This window comes from Passer domesticus, chromosome 1, assembly GCF_036417665.1.
Source record: "Passer domesticus isolate bPasDom1 chromosome 1, bPasDom1.hap1, whole genome shotgun sequence".
NCBI classification, from domain to species: domain Eukaryota; kingdom Metazoa; phylum Chordata; class Aves; order Passeriformes; family Passeridae; genus Passer; species Passer domesticus.
In genome coordinates, this window is record NC_087474.1 from 155014851 (window position 1) to 155035988 (window position 21138).

The 21138-nt window shown below is 36.9% G+C and overlaps 1 protein-coding gene across 2 annotated transcripts in view; it reads left to right on the forward strand.

Moving 5' to 3' along the window:
* KHDRBS3 (KH RNA binding domain containing, signal transduction associated 3) overlaps nt 1–21138 on the forward strand; it is a 91567-nt gene that overhangs the window by 34481 nt on the left and 35948 nt on the right. For both annotated transcript variants that reach the window (XR_010350402.1, XM_064398028.1), the window contains exons 3-5: nt 2850–2966; nt 4999–5145; nt 11491–11630. Coding sequence is in view for 1 of the 2 variants with exons in the window: in XM_064398028.1 (XP_064254098.1) it covers nt 2850–2966; nt 4999–5145; nt 11491–11630 (404 nt within the window). In the remaining variant the exon portion in view is untranslated. The remainder of the gene's footprint in view (nt 1–2849; nt 2967–4998; nt 5146–11490; nt 11631–21138) is intronic.

The window sequence follows — 21138 nt, forward strand, 5'->3', positions numbered from 1 at the left end:
CCTGGATCTGCCAGGCTTTCTTGCTTCTGTAACACCAGCAGATAAAGAGGATTTGTTAATTTTGTAAGTAAAATTTCTTTTACTGTGTGCTGAATTTGTACCTTTAGGTTTGATTCATTCTATTATTTGATTGAAAGCAGTGAATAAGTAATAATAGTAACTTAGTGACTGATACTTTGAGTGTTCCTGTATTCTGTGAAATATCTCAAAATAAACCTTTGATCAGATGTTTCCAATTTGATGTAAAAGGGAGATAAACCAATAGTTTGAATAAAATGCATTACCTGTTCAAAGTAACTAATCTGTTTTCTCCTGAAAGGATTCCTTCAATATAATAAATGGGTTTTATTTATGAAATAATCAACTGAAATGTTCCAGATCCTTTCAGTTTTGTTATGTGGGAGCAAAAATGCTTTGTGGGTGCATTTCAAGCCGTATTTTACTAACCTTTGTTTGTGCTTTTGAGCTACACCTAGAAGTATTGTGCTTTTAAATCAGCAGAATTTCAGACTTGCAGCACAAGTTTCTTATGCTTCAGACTTGTCAAATCAAGTATTTGGAGCCTCGGTGCACAGAAAAGAATAGTTCAGTGGATCTCAGGATACAGACAATACATTTTAATGTTCATGAAATGTGTCTAGAACATGTCATCTGTGCAGTCCTTGTATCGCTTCTGTAGTGTCTAGATGGCACTAGAGATTTCATGGCTTTTAAAAGATGACAACTTTTGGAGGTATTGAAGTTTGGTACATCAAATTTTAGATTTACGCAACAGTAAACTACTTGGTTTTAACTGAAAGAATATAGCTGCAGTAAAGTGTGTTTATTTTGTAGCTTAAAAGGCTGTTATAAGTAGACATAAGTAATCTTAAGTAATGCTTAAAAAACTGAGGTGGTGTTCCTCTACATGAAAGCTTTACTTTGAGCTGAACTATGAGCTTCCTTTAAGGAAACTCTTGAAAAGGAGTAATTGACATCTCGAGGTTCAAATTGTTTCAATTTGTTTTCCTTCCTTAGTTATATCTCCAGAAACAATAAAACCAGAAGTCCAAGTTAAAGGAATCTCTGGAGAGCATCTGTGCCTTCAGATGTTCAAACTTCTGTTGAAATAATGATTGTAAATTAAATTGCACAGGACCCCATCAGTGGCCTTGAATCCTGAATATTCTCAGCAAGGGAAATTTCTGCCTGTATCTGTTCAATATTTCTGATTAATATTTTTATTGACTGTATCTTAGGACCTATAAGAAAAAAAATGACAACTCTAATAAAAAAAAAAATTAAAGAAATTCCCTGAGAATTTTTGATGTGACCTGATAATTTCAGAAAAGACTGGTTCATGCAAGGCCTTAAATGTAATAAACTCTGTGGACTTTAGTCATCTGTAAGCCATTTTCTCAATTGTATTGTGTCAGGTCTACATACGGAATTAAATGTGCAACTAGTAAGGGGAATAAACTTATATTTCCCTATTTAGTTGACCTTTAATGCTTGTTTTCCTTTTTGTCTAAAGCTGAAAGAAATGAACTGGAGCTGTAAACTTTCTGCATTGTAGAGTGAGTACAGCTGGGCCTTTGCTCCATCAGCACTTCCAGTGTAGCAACAAAAGATTTGGCACTGCCATTTCTCCATTGTTAGGTCCTTTCAAGTAACTCCAGATGAACAGGGAGATTAGTGCAGCCCATCGTGGCTCTTCAGTGACATGGTAGTAGAGGGACAAGCAAAGAACTTAGAAACTGTTTCATAAATTTGAGGCTATAAGGCTTAAGCTTGTTTGCTGTTCAGTATCACTATATTTTATTTCTGCCTAAAACTATCTTTTTAACATGATTGTGTCACTTCAGTTGTTGAGTACCTCAACCTTCTTATCTGTTGTAACCAGTTTTCCAGGATTGTTTATCAGGACAAGGGGGGAACAATAGCTTCTCTAACCTTCCTTTTCTGGTTGGGACATCTGGAGAAGCCCTTTCTGTTGCTTTGTGTCCTTTGCCAGATTCAGTTTCAGTGCTTGGGCCTTCCTCACCCCAGCTCTACACAAGCAGACTTCAGCTCTGTATTCCTTCCAGATCACCTGTCTTAACTCCCACTCTCTGTGCATTTGTTTCTTGCCCTTTAGTTTGACCAGCCTGTCCCTGCTCAGCCATGTGGGTCTCTTGCCTTCCTTTGAATTCCTGCTGCTGGGAATCACTAACTCTTGTGTTCAATAGAAGACTTCCTTAAAGATGTGCCAGCTCTGTTCCTTATCTCTGAGGGCAGTCTCTTAGGAGATCCCACTGACTAGCTCCCCAAAGAGCTGGAAGTCTGCTTCCCCAAAATTCTTGAGCCCCATTTTACTCCTTACCTGATCCACATCCAATGCACGATCACTGCCTCCAATCCTGGTGTCCCCATGGAACTCACTTGTGTTGGTGACCAACAGCTCCAGTAATGCCTCCCCCTGGTAGGTCTGTCTGTTACCTGGGTCAGGAAGTTGTCCCACATGCATTCCAGGGGTCTCCAGGGTTGTCTGCAGCTTTTCCAGCAGATGTTGGGGTGGTTGGAGTCCCTCAGTGGGATAAAAGCCTTTGGACATGATGTCTCCTGTTAGCTGGAGCAAGAGGGCTTTGTAATGGACACCAAGTCATGCTTCAGTTCAGATACTTCTGTGTTGCTGGAGCCACTGACATTCTATTAATTGAACTATATGATTGTACTTAATATTTTTAAATTTATGATCTAATCATTTGCACCTAGGACTAAAAACTATTTTGTTTTAGCAAAATATCCTCTTTAATTTACTCATTGCTCATTATTTACAATTAAAAATCCAGTTAATTTAATGTGTTGGTTTTTTGTTTGTTTTCTTACAGTTCAACTTCGTGGGAAAACTTTTGGGTCCACGTGGCAATTCTCTAAAGCGTTTACAGGAAGAAACACTGACAAAAATGTCTATTTTGGGAAAAGGTTCTATGAGGGACAAGACAAAGGTAAGGCCTGACTCTATCAGTGGAGTTTTGATACTTTCCTTAAATTTCTGAGGAAGGGACCAAACCTTGTAACAAAAATTGGAACAAATAAAAAGCATAGGAGATCCTAATATTAATTATTGGTTAATGTCTCTCTTTGGCCAAGATTCCACATGCCGTGGAATCAAGCCAATAGATGTCAAGTAATGGAAGACAGAGAATTTTATGGAAGCGAAATTGCTGTCAAAGAGGGATACTGGAATTGGAGCAAGTTGTGGCTTTTGTGTTGGTTTTCATGGGAAACCCTGATATGCTTAATGTGTTCCCAAGGTTGTGAGTGAGTGAGCTCATTTTCATTTGTGTGCTGTTATAAGAGTTTTTATATGCAGTGTTTTCATAGAACCACAGAATATCCTGAGCTAGAAGGTACCCACATGGATCATCAAAGTCCAACTTCTGGCCTTCCAAGTAATGGAGAAAGTAATGGAAGCACTGCCAAGTCATGTTACAGAGCTAAAATAAAATACAATAAAGTGAACTTAGCAAAAAAGCACAGAGTGATCTTAAAAGTTTGGTTATGGCAATGGCCTTAAAAAAACTTGCTTTGAAATTCTGTGTGTTTTGTTGAATGTGCTGATTGATATATTTTTTTACCAGGTCCTATGCAGAAAATGGTGACTCTTCTGCTGCTTATTGCTTTTGTCAGCCAACTTGATTGATAAACACAGAAAGGAAATTTCTTAGCACTCTGTTTTCTGCATAAACAAACTGCACAGTGATTTTTTTTTTCTTCTCTTTAGGGGAAAAGGACAGGGAATGTGTGGTGCAAGTATATACTAAAAACCAGTATATGGAGAACTCAACTAGCTTCCAGTACTAGTGGCTCATGTTTTGACTGTGTCTAAAGTATTTAACTGAGAAGCAGTTCCTATTAAAACTAAATATTTGAGCTGTCATGTTTATATTAGATTACTTTCTATTTATATGATCTCTTATTTTTATTGACAAAATAATGACTTTACTGATGGAGTCTAGTCTTGCTGAGTGACCTCTTAATATTCTTGGTCTGGGTGCTCTGACAGCAATCTAGACTTATTTTTTCTGTTTTAAACATATTCATAGTTAAATTATGTTGATAACAATGTTATTCATGAGGAGCAGAAATGGATTGTCACATACAAACCTCAACCCATAATTAGGGGTGTGCAAGGGAGATTTCAGCTATCATTGCAACTTAAAATTTTAGTAATCTTAAGTGTGAAGTGCTTATCTGGTGCTTGTCAAATACAGGAAGCTGCAGGGGAGTGTTAGTTTTTTAGACAACAGAACTGCTAATTATTTGATATAGTGTTGTCTGGTAAAACAATGAAATTATTTTTAATGCTGGTTTCATCCCTTTGGACCAGTCAAGTACACATGGGCGAGGCAGCCTGAAAAAAGCAAGTGCTGCCCTTTTGCTCTGTGAATATTTTGCATGTGAATGTCAGTATTTGAAAACTGAGCTCTGCTTTACTCCATTGAACTCAGCTTTGCAGTCATTGAAGTGGGTTGGGTGAAGGAAGATGAAAGAAATAAGCTTGCTACTGAAATAGCTGAACTGCTACTGAAATGGTGAACTCTTTTTGCTCATGTTCTCTTCCCTCATTTCATATGCTGTTACCTTTATGTCCAAATAGCTCAGTTCTGTGAATGATGCCACTCATTGGATAAAAACTTCAGTGAGAATAGCATAGTAATACTGAGATTGAAATAATATTGGTAAAATAAGCTTGTTCTTATGGAATATTAGATCAAACCTGTTTCTGTAGACTTTCAAAAAAAGTGTCTTCATGAAACTGATGCACCTGGGAAAACTCTTGGAAGCATTCCTCCTTGTGCTACAATTTCTGTATGTGAGCAGAAGTTGTTGGCTCTTACTTCACATTATATTTATTTGCAGACATCTGAACATGAATGAACAGTGTCTGCAAATTCCTCTGGAGAAAATTCCACACTTGCATTACAATGTTTCAAACAAAAATGTGTAAAACCAATCTTTTTTCTTATCTCCTAGGAGGAAGAGTTGAGGAAAAGTGGAGAGGCAAAGTATTTCCACCTAAATGATGACCTGCATGTTTTAATTGAAGTATTTGCTCCACCTGCAGAAGCATATGCCAGAATGGGACATGCATTGGAAGAAATTAAGAAGTTCCTCATTCCTGTTAGTATTTTTTTTAATGAGAATTCTAGTAGTCTTGAGTGAGAAGTGTTATCTCTAAAACTGAGTAAGCTAGTCTAGCAAAGGTATCCCTGCTCATTGCAGGGGATTGGAACTAGATGGTGTTTAAGGTCCCTTCAACCCAAACTGTTCCGTTATTCTGAACAGTGCATAGTATTGGTCAGGTCATGTTGCTTGATTTCCTTTATGAAAGAAATTATGATTGTCAAGTACTTTGTTTTGGTACAGGCAGTTACTGGCTGAATCTGTAACAGTCCACGCTAATCTCATCACCTGACCTACAGTAAAAGAGAAACTTATTCTTGCTTAACTAGTCATATGCAAAGTATCATAGACTACAAATAATTGTAAATATCTGTCAAATATGTGCCTTTAATGTTTTCTTGGTACACGTGAAGCATCAGTTGTGTTTAAGAATTAATACATTTGAAGCTGTAGTATTTCTCTCACCTGTAATCCTGGTTTTGAGTGCTGAGAATCAATACAGGTTTATCTTGTATCTTCATTTTTATCACAACACTAGTGATTCATGAGCTGTACTTGTTCTCTGGTATATACTTCAGCTTCCATTGTATGGGTGTATAAATTGACATCTGGTTTCCAGTACAATTTTGTACTCCAGGTTTGGGATATATATAGGTAATGGGTTTCTAATGTCTTCTATAAGAAGGTAACTTCATCTGCTCCTCATGTAAAAAGCAACCTTACTTCTTTTCAATTTTAAACTGCTTGAAAATATCCAGCCTCTCTTAGGAAGTTCTGGAGCACTTGAGGTGATATTTCTCTGTATGAAGTTCCCAACTGTTTTAGCTCTTATGTGAGCATTTCTTCTGCCTTTATTGGTGATCAAAGGAATAGTATAGAAAGCAAAGCATTCTCAAGGTGCATTGACTTCTTTTTATTTTTACTGCTAAAAATGTTACCCAAGTGTTAGTCTTTATTTGTGTCAGATCTGGGAATTGTGGGGATCTGGCCAAGGAAAGTTTTCTGAGGCATGTGTCTGAGTGACAGCTTGGAAATGTCTGAGTGGAGCCAAAGTGGCCACATTGGGAACCTGGTGGGATTGTGTCTTGTGCAGTTGGTGCTGGTGACTTAACTGCTGGTGCTCCTGTGTGTATTTTGGGAATTATATGTGTATTTTGGGAATTATAGTTTGTACCAAACCTACTTCACATCTCTGAAACCACCCAGTGAGTGGTTAGGCACAAGAACAGGCTCCCCAGGGAAATCGTCAAAGCACCAAGCCTGACAGAGTTCAAGGAATGAACAATGCTCTCAGGCACATGGTGGGATTTTAGAGGTGTCCTATGCAGGGCCAGGATTTGGACTTAAATGATCCCTCTTGGTCCCTTCCAACCCAAGATATTTTATGAAACTAAGTCTCCAGGTGACTGGAGCTGTGTGCTCCTTGACTGTTTCTTCTGATCTGTTTTTTGTCTGAATGAAGTGAATTCACGTGCCCCAATACTACACTGTGGTATGAAGGAAATGATGATAAATGACAGTCATCAGGAGGTTCAGTAGGAATATGTCCTGATGTGAAATAACCCTAATGTAGATTTTTAACTTTAGGACAGTTAAAAAGTAAAGATGTCCTGGGCATTACGTTCTTATCTTACAAAAAATCAAGCGTCACATTGTATATTTGTCTGCAGGTTCCAAACTGCTTTTTTTTTTAATGCATATGAAAAGAGGTGAATGAGCACACTACTGTTAAGACGTCCTAACAGATCAGACAGGGGATACTCTACAGAATATTTGTAGGAATGCTGGACTCTCATAATGACAAAGGTTACTCTATTTACATGATTCATGATTTAATGGTGTGGAGAGAATAAGGGAGAATTAAGTTCTTAGCTATTCCAGACAGCAAACAGCTGCCTTTTTTAGATAGAAATATGTCCAATTTGATAAATGCTTCTTGTACATGCTGGAAGGAAGGATATGCCTGATCCCCATGCCCCCTTCATCAGAGGTCTTGCTTTTCTTCATTGAGCTTGATTTCCCTAATGTTGCTGTAAATGAAGTAAGCTTATCAAAACCTACTCATTAGTGTGTTAAGCCAGTAGAATTACAGACTGATAATGAGCAATTCCATTGACTGGTGGTTATGCACTTTTCCATCTTTATTTTTTGATCATTGCATCTTTATTATACTGAGCTGAACTGATGCTACATAATCTTTCCTGAACTGTGGGATCAAGCCAATACTGTCTTAATTTCCCTTTGGCTTTTCAAATGTGAGCTTATCAGAATTGCTCTAAATGCCTTAATCTCTTTTGCCTGCCCCCCCCTTGCAACAGCCACTGAAGCAATAAGGAGCAGTTTTTTCTCTAGAACTACTGTTTGGTTCACTGCTGCCAAATGCAACTTGATTTGGTTTTTTGGTTTTTTTTTGTTTGTTTGGATTTTTTTGTTGTTGTGTTTGTGGTTTTTGTTTTTTTTTTTTTTTTTTTTTTTTTTCCTCCAAGCTCTGTTGTGACTTTCTTAAAAAATTACCTGTTTTATTTCAGGAAAGATGTCCTGCTGTGAGTATATATGATTATGATCATAATTTGCCTTCTCCTTACAATGTAGGGTCATTATGACTTCCTACAGTTTTAGATGCTAAACCCAATTTATGAATGTGGTTATTGTTCATCTTTCAGATCAGTGCTGAACATAACATCACATTTGGTGCTAGAATGCAGAATACAGAATATCTTTGTAGTAGCTGACTACAGGAAAAATGCCTCAACCTCTGTTATTGGATCTTTGGATCCATGGCATTTCCCTTGCATTGAAACTTAACCTCAAGTAGCTACAGTGGTGTAATTTCATTTAAACTATTGGCATTACTCAACCCGAAACATAAAAACTGGTTTTTAGGGTATTTTTGGCTATGCTTATGTTGCCTTGAGTCTTACCTTTCTTCTGTAGTTGGAATTGTGACTTCTGACTTTAAGTATATTCTTTTACCTTCCTTTAAATTAGCCAGACTCTTTAGTTCTTCCCTTTATTCTGGCCAGACTCTTTGGTCAGCACTCTAGTTTGAGTATTAGATTTGTTGTCCTTGATACTGGTTATCTCAGAATTACTTCTGTCAGGTCAGAAAGCCAGGTATGTTCAACCTCACCTGTCCCTGTATTATACCAGGGTTTCAAGGCCAGGCTGGATGGGGTCCTGAGCATCCTGGTCTAGTGGAAAGTGTCCCTGCCCATGGCTGGAGAGCTGGAATGAGATGGTCATTAAAGCTCTTTCCATTCCAAACTATTCTGTGATTCTATGGCTGTGGTGGTTTTGGCCATTAGAATTTAGCCTGTTTTGCTTAATTTTTGAATTGTGGCAATCATTTGTCTTCTGACAGATAAAGCACTAATTACCCTTTGCCTTTGGTTACCAGAGATTCTTGTTTTCCTTGTCTTTAAAGCAAAGTATAGAAATGTCTTTGAGAGAACAATCTATACCAGTTACATGACAATGTGAGCAGGATTCACAACCTTTTCCTGTAGCCTGTCCTACCTTCTGCATATTTGATTTGTAAGATGTGGTGATGAAATAGCTTTTAATGGCGTTTTGAAGAGCTTGGTGGCCTTTGGAAGCTCTCGCAAACTTTTCCTTAAATAAGCTGGCAAGTAGCTGTGAGGTGTAAAAAGGTGGCTGGAAACCTGATAATTATTGATTGCTCACTGTCAGGATAAAGATGTAGTTGAGTGCTTTGCAAAGCTGCAGAGGTTTTTGTAGGGACCTAACATGATATAAAGAAATAGCTTTGCTAATGGTTTGAGTGATAAATTGAAATAAGGTCTTAAGCTAGAGTGATCCCAAGAAGAGCTGCTACCAATGTGTTGATCTGACTGGGTGAAAATCATAGATGAAATTTCAAAGGTTTAGTTAGATCATATAAGTATGGGGACTTGTGGGATGAAAACATCTTGCATGGATCTTGATGTAAATCCAATCTACCATACTAACTACAATCAAATTGTGTGAATAAATTGCCTACCCTGACTAACTACAATCTTATCCAACCATGGAGGTTGGATAAGATTGTAGTTAGTCAGGGTAGGCAGTTTATTCACAAAATGAGAGTACACCTGTTCAGTTGAAATTCAGCAGCAGCATTTGACTAAAATTCAAGTGCTGGCACTCCCTAAGCTGTTCAGAGGAGGAATGCAGTCTAAAGGGTTTCCATGTCCATCTTCTAGGTGAGGAAAAGATTGTCTGCTTAATTTCACTTGAAGTGTGCTGTTTCCAGCAGTGAGTATTCGTAAATTGACCGTCTGCTACTTTTAATTGAGGAATCCATTTCAGAGTCTAATGGATTAACAGTGCAGCTTATCATGGCTGCCTTGTAATGCCCCTTCACTCTGCATCCTCCTGCTGCCTCTGGCATCTGTGATAAGGGCCATGTTTTCTGTTCTGTGCTGTGCACAGTGGAGCCCTTCTCTGTGACCTAAGGCTGCTGCTGTGTCTGGTAATGTGCTGCAGGAAAGTGAGAAAGCATCAGGGATAAAAGAAAAGGGACGCAACACACACAGTGGCAACCCAAGTATTTTTGGTAAGGGATTAAATTAATTGAGTATAAAATTATCAAAAGTATTCTTCCAGGGGCACAGTTCTGAAAGAGATGTTTAGTGAAAAAATTATAAAGGGCATCTGATACAGGCTGTCAGAACTTTGTTATTGTATGTTGGTGGTACAGTTTCTTGTCGTTTTGTTCTGTACAGGACATAAAACTTTGCATTTGTAGCCAGTTCTGATCCAGCAACAAACAAAAAATACAAAAAACCAAAAAATACAAAGTGGGTTTCTGTACAGTAGCTGGCCGGAATAGTGTTGAGTTTCCTGTTTTTAGTCTACTCCCTCTGATGGATTGGTTATGTATTGGGTCCTGGCCATTTAATAATGGACTCTGTTCCTCAAAAGCTTCAATTATGCCATTTGAAACAGTTATTTCAGTCTTCTAGACCTTTTTCATATTTGGTGTTTTGTCTGCTGCTGAAGAGATGGTGATCTCAGGTGGGCAGTTGGGAGTTAAATTTCAGAACCTATTTAAGGCAGTTTGGACAAAATGCTGTTATGGTGCTTTAACACCAGTAACTTTCTTCAGCAATGGCATATAAAGGAGAACTTTTTTATTTCCATTTATAGAAGTCTAGGAGAAGCAGAATGTTTCAAGGATAATTGAGAGATTTGAATTCATGGAAGTTTTAATCTCCTTTCAATGCAGGGTTATGTTTCAAAGTCTTTAAGACTGCCTGACAATCTTTTGGTCCCTGTCTAGTGAGTAAATGTAATAAACTCAGATTTGCAGTGAGATGCAGATTCTTTGTTTTGTCATTGAATTGTAAAATGAGTGGTGTTAGAACAAACCTTCCTTCTTGAAATGGGACGATTTGCAGAAGAGCTGTTCTATCAGAAGTATCCCTTTGTTCCTATAGGAGCCCCTATTAATATTTTGATACTCAGTACAGATGCACCTTGGGTAAAATAGTTATCTTTAATTCACCTTTATGGCTTCATTCTGCTTGGCTCACTTTAATTGGAGGAGAAATGAGAGAAAAATACTTATATCTCAAGAGTTCAGTGCTGGGTCTGTTTTATTCCTGTGTGCTCTGCTTGTTTCGGAGGTTGACTCAAGGTCCCTGAAAATTGTGCTTGAGAAGTACCATATTAATTCTGTGTGTAAAAACCTGAGCTTTCTTTTTGCTAGACCTTGAGAGTAGAGGATTTGTGCAGACAGAAATAAGCCTTATGTCCTTGGCATTTTTACCATTGCGTATTATAGAATTTAATTTTTTGAGCTCTTCTTATTAGATAACAGTGGGTGTATGTATTGAATGAATTCCTGTGTTTATTCTATAACTCCTGACTTTAAAAGTGTAGATTCCTAATCTATTCCTTCATTTTCATGTGCTGTTCTCAACAGTGTATTTATTCTCTACTCTTTTGCAATTCTCTCCTCTTTTTCCTGCTTTTATACACAATCATTCTACAGCTGGAATTACAAACTCAACCTCGGTTCAGAATATGGGATCTTGATTTGTTTTTCCTAGTTTCCTCCTATCTCTGCAGCACTTCAACTTTGCCATTTTAATTGGTAAAACTGTATAAAAATATATGCAAAGGGAATAAATATATGCCTGAGCAAAAAATGGAAGTTACTATGTAGAATTCTCTAATAATGTTTGGACTGAATATTATTCCTATCTTGCTCTATATATTAAACTTTTTCAGTGGAATGTTCAACTTTTTAAGAGGAAACTTTCAGGAACAGTGTTTGCTGAGAGTGATAGGTAAAGAATTTGATTTTTTTTTTCTCACTCTTCCTCCCCCTTGTTTTAGGACTACAATGATGAAATCAGACAGGCACAACTTCAAGAATTAACATATTTAAATGGTGGCTCAGAAAGTGCAGAAGTTCCAGTTGTCCGTGGAAAATCATCGATTCGAGCAAGAGGAGTACCTGTTCCTGCTTTGTCCAGGTATTTGGAATTTCATTGGAATGTATGTATTTCAAGCTTTTCCCTCAACACAGTTTTCTCTCCCAAGTACAACATGAAGGATTCCCAAAAGAAGACCAGAAGATTGGGGAAACAACCTTCATTTATTGATGGGAGTTTAATTCATTTGGACTGAATTAGCAATGGTTTTGTGGAACTTGAATGCTGCCTTTTTAAAGAAGCAGTGCACAGCATAGGAGATGTTCAGTCCTACTGTGGAGCACCTTCATTGTAGCCTTGAGCTCCTCCTTAGGTGCAGTCTGTGTTTGGGCCTTATGGTGTCAACAGCAGTAAATCTGTCTTACCTCAACTGACGTGAATTTCAGGCAGCATCTCCAACTTACACAGTGTGCTTTTCTTTTTCATGGTCCTAAGTTGTCATAGTCATGATGAAATGATACAGAAGCACTCTGGAGATAGAATTTGGATTCTCTTCTTTGAGTGGCACTTTGTGAAAAGTGGCTTTTGTTTGATTTGGGAGTAGGCAAAGTCTACTGCTTTTGCAGTTTTTCTTTGTCACAGGAGATGTATTATTTTTACTCTAGCATCTCCCATCTTCACTGTGGTACTGAGATGACAGTTGAAACCCCTTCAAGTTCTCAAGTGTGGAAACAAAACCTAAATAAAGTTCATAACTGTTTATGTTACAGAATACAGGGATTGTGGCTGCAGCACCTAAGTGTGACTGTTAACTGTGGTGATCTTTTCTTCTGTTTTGTGTGCAGTTGTCAATGCAACTTGAAACTTGCATTTCTGACTGCAAGTTGTAAATTTCTTGTTTTCAATGCATTTCTCAGAAATTAGTTTCTTAATAATACCCTGAAGCATTTTACCTCAGATGATGAAGCATGTTAGAAGAAGCAGCACTAAGGAAATATTCCATTTATATAGATCTGCTTAGTTACATGTATCCTGAAAATTATTCAAATGCAATGCAGAGTGAATCTTAATTTAAAGAAATTATTCTTACTGTGGGTTGTGTGCTGGAAGAAAAAATTCTCTCAATCATCAAATTGTTGTGCTTGTGTTTTGTAGTATTGTGTAAATATATATATATATACTGCTTTTCTTGATTTTAATGTTCTGAGTAGTGTTCATTTCATATACCAAGATTCACCCTTTGGTATTGCAATCAGCCATTCAAGAGTTCTTTCAAATTGGAGACCTCATTTGGTCTTGGAGTTTTTTGGGGTTTGTTTTGTTTTTTGGGTTTTTATTTTGCAAATTTTTTTTGTTTTTTAAATAGCTGTTTGTAATTTTGCCACAGATGTCTGTAATTCTGCTACAGACTCCCAGTACGGATACATCTGCAGTACTATTTAAAGCTTATTTCATTTTCCATGTCCTTCAGGTAATTTTTCTGGGATACGGAAGCTATTGTTTGGTTGGCTCCTATCAGCACAGCTTGATAACTATTTTACACTGTTAGTACCTAGTACATGCTTATGTAAATAGTTTCTTAGAGTACTACATTTCTAACATAACATTCTTTCCTCTGGATTTTGGTAAATTATTTTTTCAAATCTGCATTTTATGCAAGAGATACACTGTTACAGAGCTTACAGAATCCTGCAAAGTTGGTCTTCAATAGTTGAAGTGTCTTAAGGGTAAATTTAAATGCTATTACTGTTTGATTTGGAGATGATCGTAAAAGATTGTGGTTTTGTCATCATCATTTTTCACATACATTTTAAAGGAAAGTTAAAGGCTGTCTGTTTGACTTGTCCTTACTTCAAGGCTTGTCTTAAACTCCAAGAGACTTTTCTCTCAAATTGAAGTGCTCTGTTAGCATATTCCTTAAGTGAAGTTCAATTCTGTTGCTACTGAGATTCTACAGCCATTGAGCTGAAGATCTCAAACTCAGCTGTAAAGCTCTGATTCTTTTTTAGCAGAAATGGATTTCAATGAATAACACTTTTGTTGAAGCAAAGCTTTAAAGGCTTTGTCTCAGAGTTGGATAAAACAGTTTCAATAGGCAGCATCCCTGAGATATCCAGGAGAAGTTGAAGCAAAGCCTCAGAAGACTTGCAAAATGAAGTTTAAAACCTTGATCCTAACCTTTCTTTATAATCTGCAGAATGGTGTTATGATACCAGCCTTTATACATTAAACATCCTGTTGAGTGTGTTTAAGTTCCCACTTTTGAAACCTTTATTATTCTTGAATAGTTTCAGTTTAAAAAAAAGTACTAATTTATGCCCTTTTTTGCTCCTTATCAGACATGTGGGAACTGGATATAATACATCTTATTAAATCTATTTTTAGCTCCATAACAAAATTTATTTTGTAGAAAGCTGTACATTTGTGTTTGCATACGAAAATTCTAGTTTATGTGCAGACATTCCTTTGTGTGGTAAGTAATTTCCTAATGGTTGTGGTTTAGCAACTTTATTATTTTTTCTGGATTATTCCTGGTTTTCATGATTAAATTTTTATTACTCTAGAGCCAAGTAAGGTTTTGTGGGTGACTGGACGGAATTTGTTCTGGAAGAGCTGTGTGTGTGTTGTGAGCTTTACATTCAGGAATGCTCTTTTCTCGTCATTCATCTCAGAGGATACAGCTGCTTCCTATAGCTATTTCCTTTCCCCCCAAATTACCCCAAGTTTTTGTCTCTAATACTGATAAAGATGACCTTCAGATGTAATCACAGCACTTGCATTTTCTGTAGTGTTCATGCTGAGCACTTTAACTATTTTGACATAACCACTCTTCTGTACAACAAGAAGGGAAAGTGGTAAAAGTCTGGTTTTATTCCTTTGTTTTTATTATGATCCTAAATTCTTTTCTGGAGGCAACTGTATAAAATGATCATACCAGTTGCTTTTTAATTTATTGTGATAGCAAGCTTAGAAGGATGCATGGTGTTTAATGTGATGCTGTTAAGGTGTGAAACCAGAAAATGTGATTCTTTAGGAGTCAGTGTTTCTTTAGTGCATGTGTATTCCCATCCTGAATCAGTGCTTTATAAATTATAGCAACCAAAATATGAATTTTAATTTCTGATTAACCAATGACTTAAAATTCACACATTAATATTCCAGTGGAAGGTGTTCCTGCCTATGGAAACAGAGTTGGAATTTGATGATCGTTAGGGTCTCCTCCAACCCAAACCTTTCTATGACTCTATACATGTTAATGACACCTTTAAGGAGGTTTTGCAGCTGTGGCAGCATTTCTCTCTAAAACTACACACTATTTTAATAATAAAAATAAAACTCAAGGATCACTCACTTGTGACTCCAACTGAGATGTTTTAGAAAGTGAAATTCTAGAGGATGACAATAGTAAATCTAAGAATTTGTCTAGAAGTTCCTTGATACCTTGGGGTGGCATAAGGGGAACCATTTCTTGTCATTTATGGCTAGAAAACAGTGCTACAATCACAGAATGGTTTGGGTTGGAAGGGACCCTTGAAGACCATCTCATTTCACCCCTTGCCATGGGCAGGAGATCTTCCCCTAGACCAGGCTGCTCCAAGATCCACCCTGGCCTTGAACACTTCCAGGGATGGGGCATCTGCAACTTCTCTGGACAACCTGTTCCAGTGTTCTCTCACCAGCCTCATCATAAATTTCTTTGTTATGTGCAATCTCAACATGCCCTCTTCAATTCAAAGCTGTTGTCCCTTGTCCTATCAGTATGGACCCTGATAAAATTACTCCCTTCTTATGAGCAGTTTCACTTAGTTATTGAAAGGTCACAATAAGGTGGAGCTGGCTGAGTTCACATCTCAGATTAAGAGAGATTGTATTTGAAAACAATAGTCTCATTAAAGAAATGACAGATTTCTGATTTATGCTTTCAAGAGGGTGTGGAGGGTTTGTTTTTTTCTTTTCCATTTATTATTCATATTTCAGTCTGTGCATGGCTGGGGTCCTAATGGTTGAATGACTGTACTGTCTGGGGAAAAATAAAACTTGTACAGAAGTTGTGAGTTAGAACTTGCTGTCTTACATGTTAGAAGTAAGATGAGCTGATGTGCATCACTGCTGCAGTGTGTTCACAACTTCCAGCTGCTTTCCTGCCATGTCTGGAATGAACTGGTTTCTTTTTTTGAAGAATCACTTTTTTCTTGAGAAGATGTAGGTAGTGAAGTGCAAAAGATTCTGTAGCACAAAATAAATATTTGACAAAGCCAGTTCAGGATCTAGCCAAAGGCAGATATTATTAATGTTCACCATGTTTTGTTTTAGTTTTGTGCTCTCCCATTTTCCACCAAATTGAAACATGAACATATGTATTACTGTTTTGAAATAAAACTTCTGTAAGAGTATTAAGTCAACGGTGGCTCTTTTATTTTTTTTGGTTTTTTCTTCAAAAAGGATGAAAAGTCAGGAATCTGAGTTGTATCCAGATATCAGTGTTTTAGTATTTTAAAATACTACCACTGAAATAATCAGTCTGTTACTTTGCAGATGTCTTATATAAAACAAAAATATTTATTGTTTGAGGTACCCTGAATGTAGCTGTCTGTCCTCAAATGAAAATAATATATCAACATCTGGTAACCAAATTTGTTAGATCTTTTTATTGAACAGTGTAAATCCCTGCAGATATATAGAACTATGAATGCTAAAATTAAAGAATTCCAAGTTTTTCTAATTGAATAATTAGTGTTTGAGAACTGGTCCTAAATTTTGCTAGTATTTTTATTTTAAAGCTATTCTTCCATTTAATATTTCTGGGGGGAAATAGTGAAAAGGATCTTTGTACCATTAACTGTTCCAATTTTTTGTTTCATTAAAAGTGAAGGAAAGCTGTGAACTGATTCTAGTTGGGATTTCATGATCAGAATAATTTTACTTACTCAGCCATCCAGTGATGGGCTGAACTTGAAATAAAAATCAGTGTGATTCTAGAGCAGAGATGGTGCTAAATGAAGTGATGGAAGTGGCTGTTGCTGAGGGCAGCTGGAGATGAGTGTAAATGAGATGCTGTGCCTGCTGCTGTGGGCAAGGGCAGTAAGTTAGTTTGCTGGAAATAAATCCTAGAAACCCTGTGGGACTAGTAGAATGTAGAAATGTTAAATATTATTGCTAACAAAGGACAAAGAGGAAATATCTAAGTTGTATAAGTTGGTAAAATACTATTTCAGTGGGAAATAGATCAGTACTTGTGAATTCCTTCTGAACATTGACAAATATTTTGAGTCTAACATTGGGTAGCATTCTAAATGGCATTAGATTTTGGTGTTAGATTTTCTTGAAAATGTTCTTACTTACACAAATTCAGAATTCAGACAATGAGATGTTAATCACAAAATCCAGTACTTAAGTAATACTGTAAGTGGATACAGTAAGGTAGACTTTGCATTTCCATGTTTTTAGACATTAACCATCATCTATCATTACCCCACAGTGTTTACAAATCACTTTAGCACCTTCTGGCACTTTTGTTAGAGGCTTTTCTCCCCTTCTCTAGTGTGTTTATAGTTTCATAGAAATTGTGCTTCACTTTGTATTTTCCTTTTCCTCATACACTGAATTGCAAGTGCAAGTAATGAAATAATGTCATGAGAGGTGAGTTAGATTCCAACAAAAACAGCTTTCATGACAATATCTTCAAGGGATGCGGTGGTACGTGAGTTAGATTAGATTATTCCTCCCATTTTTGTCATGAAATAAAAGATATTAAATGAGTTACTGGGATTGCTTTACTTAGTCCAGTCCATGATACCCAGATAGGGTACCAAAAAAGGCTCTGCCATTTTTTAATGCAGAGCCTACAAGACAATTACCCAGCTTTGGGAGTAAAATTATTCAGAATTTAACAGTCTAAATTACTTGTGTGTTTAATGGAGAAGGGTTAACTTCTTCACTGGATTCACCACTGCCAGATTAATAAATTCAAGAAAGTCAAGCCCAAAGTGATTATAAAGATGAAAAAAATATTTCAAATTTTCTTGAAGCAGTAATAATCTGGCAATAAAATGTTTCTTTGAGAGTAGGGCACAATGGATTCAAGTGCATAGCTGAGCATTTTGTTGCTAAAGCTTTTTGGAAGTGACAATAACAGCACCTGGTTAGGCAGCAGGATTTGCTGAGTGTGTTTACTGCCAATAATTAAATACTAGTGTGTGTTTGATAGAAATTGCAGTTAATCAGTACTTAAAGTTTTTCTCAAAAACAAGGCAAAAAGAAATTTAAATGCTTGAGTCCCCTGTGATGCTCCAGCACTTGTGTACTGACTGCAGTGTCATACTCTGAGAGGTAATTGGCAAGGACCTTTTTATTTCACCTTTCCTGAAAAAAAGTCACTCTGACCCTGTTCCAAAGTATTTGCACAATCTAAGTTCTCAAAAAGTTTGGAGACAGATCTGTGGGAGGTTCAGTGCTTATTATTCAGTGCATGCCATCAGTCTGGACTCAGCACTGTAAGAAGTTTTTTATGAGTTTTTACTCAGAAGGGTTCTTATTGAGGGCATTTGAAAGATTTCTTACAGGGACAGAGTTGACACTGTGGTAGAGAGGAGGGAAAATAAAGACAAAAATATACCTTTCTTGTATTTTAAGAAATGAGCTGGTAGTCAAGACAGACAATGGGCTGACAAACCAGCTTTGATAATGTGTAACTTGTTGCAAAGGTTTTATAAAGGAAATAAAACTAACCAGCAGTCTGGTAGCAAAGGTAAAGAGAGTTGGTGGCACCTGAAATTTGGCTAGCAGAAGCATGTCCTTGGGTGAAGAAGCAAATGGTGGAACTGGTCTAGGAGCCATGAGAAGTTTGAGTTGATGCTAAGGTATCTCTGAATATGATAAAACAGAGCTGGGATGAAATATGTAAAATAATTGTTCTAATTATTAGCAGTTGCACAAAGATTCTTTCAGTTATAGGTGAGATAGTTGTAGAGAGGAAAGAGTGGAGAATTTCTTCAATGAAAGAGTGCAATTTCTTCAGAGTCTTTGGAAGCAGATGGGTACCCCTCAAAAGTAGTTGATGAGGACATGAAAAGTCCAGGAAAGAACAAAATTTCAAACTCAGCTTCATTCAGTTTTGTTTGGTGCTGTGTCTGGTCACCATGGGGGAGCTCAGCGCCTCCTGTTCCACTGCTCCCCTTGAGGAAGGTGTAGATTGTGCTGAGGGCACCCCTCAGCCTTCTCCATTCCTCTGATGTTTCTGTTGGACCCATCAGATAAGCCTCAGTTGTCACTGGTGGTATGAAGTGCCTTAATCTTCTTAATTGTTCCTGATATGTGAATGGTTCTAGACTGCTCGTCATCTTTGACACAGTTTCTGATGCACCTCCAGTTATTTTGTTCGGAGGGTTTTTTTTAAATTAGGAAGGAAGCTGATTTAGGAAACAAGTCTGTGACTACACATAGTTGAGTAGGGAAGTTCTGTGTATACTCTTATGTTTTCTAAAATTTTTTTTTTTTTTTTTTTTTTTTTTGTCCTGACCTCTGGACCCATCTTAGTTCTAGATGTTCTGTAGGCAGTCATAGTGCATAACCTATTAGTTTGTGTAATGGTAGGATATATAAATTTATATGTGTCTAGGTATTAACTCCCATGTGTCCCCTCCTATAAATTGGATTTTTTCAGCAATTTTCTTTTCTAAAACATTCAGGTTGGGATTCAACTACATATTAGAGTAGGCATCTGAACCTACTCTAAATAGGTGCAAATAAAAATATGTGCACTATTTTTCAATAAACTGTTACAGTTTATTGAAAAATAGAGCACATATTTTTATTTGCTCCTTTGGTTCTGTAATTTGTCTCTAAAGCATTGGCAGCACTATCCAGTGGATTACTGTAAGAACAGCTCTACCATGAGGAACTTGTTCAGTTATTCTTGATTGTGTAGCAAAACCTTAATGTACACATGCATGTAGACATTCATACATACGAATTGATCTGCTCTGATGACTGAGGCTCGCTCTGGGAGGTTTTCTGATTCTGGGACAATTGAAGGACTTCAGTTATCTTGGACCTGCTTTTTTGAGTATTTTGTTTTATTAGGATTCTTCCTTTGAGATTTGAGTTGGGTTCAGCCTTTTAAGTGATATTTCTTTTAAAACCTGTTCTAGCCTTACTGAGCTCCTATTGCCCTTTCTCATGTGTTTTCTTTTTTGATAATTGTGTATTTGTTCTAACTTCCCACAGAATTGCTGTCTCCCAATATCATATATGCACATTTTACTCTTTTAAGCATTTTTAAACATAATTTGTGTAGCTGCCCTTTTCAAATTAAGCAATACCTGAACAGATCTGTTGTTTTTTAGAGGTGTGCAAGGGTTCCTGTTCAAGTGGTTCCTCTGTATTTTGAGTCTGCTCATTGTAAATGTCTGTCAAGCTTCTTTAGTTCTTAAATTAAAAGGATTTACAATTTACAAACTTTTATGCAGGTTAAAAGAAATAACAATTTACAGTTTCTAAAAATTTCCTCTTGGCATCATAACCTGATACAACTCAAATCCGTGTGGTGCTGTTTGAACTCTCTTGTCCTTAGGTTTTCTGTCTCAGAGCTTTTCCAGTCTCCTGCAGCCTGGTGCAGTAACCATGAGAACCATACATCCCAGATTAAGAGGTCCTGTAGGAGGAATGAGCAAAGTTATGAAAAGTTAAGATCAAAAATGATGTCATAATGCAAGAGAAATATTATTTCCTACCCATCACCATTCCAATCCTATTAACTGGTTTTTTTTTTAAATGCAGAAAAGACCTCATCACGTGGATCTGGTTTTCTAATTACTTCTCAAGAATAAATCTATGGTACCTTGAAAAACTGTGCCTTTTTTCTTCCCTTAAATGGTTTTCCATGTTTTTCAGCCTATCCCATTTCCTGTTTTCACTTGCACCCTGCCTGAAGGATGCTGTCATGATTGTGCCTAATGATTCCTGAGTTTTTTTACCAATCTTTTTCTTTTTTTTTTGACTTGGTATTGACTGTAGTCTATGCCACTAGGTTCATTTCCCTTTCTCTGGCTTCTCCTGGAAGGTGTCACATTTGCTATTTCCTTATATTACTTTATCAAGCTGTGTCTGGAAACTTCACTGCTCACCCCTGCCCCCACTACAATGAAGTCAAATAAGCAGCTGGTACCCTGTCCTGAGGAGGCATTCTACAGATTACCCAAAACCTAGTAACAAGCCCAGTTTTAAATCACTTACTGTCTAGGCTTGTTTAAAATACTTTGTGACTGTGTATTGATCAGTAATAAAATTAATAAAATCTAACCTGGTTGTATCTTCACATTTTTTGTATTCCTCATTCAGTGATGCAGTTTTTTAAATACTACTTATTTGTGGTAAAATTGTCTTATTTTCTGATTTGTTTATTGACATTATATTATATGGCTTGTATAAAATGGGATAGGAAATATAAGGCCAAATCTAGATCTTTATCATGCTGTTCAAGTTGGAAATTTCTACTGAAATCAGGACATTTTTACTCAATTACTGGTCTTGAGATTAATTAGATAATGGCTCAGTAGGTGGAAAGGGTAGAGCTTGTGCCTTGTTTCCTGCTGTGTATTTGTTAGAGTGT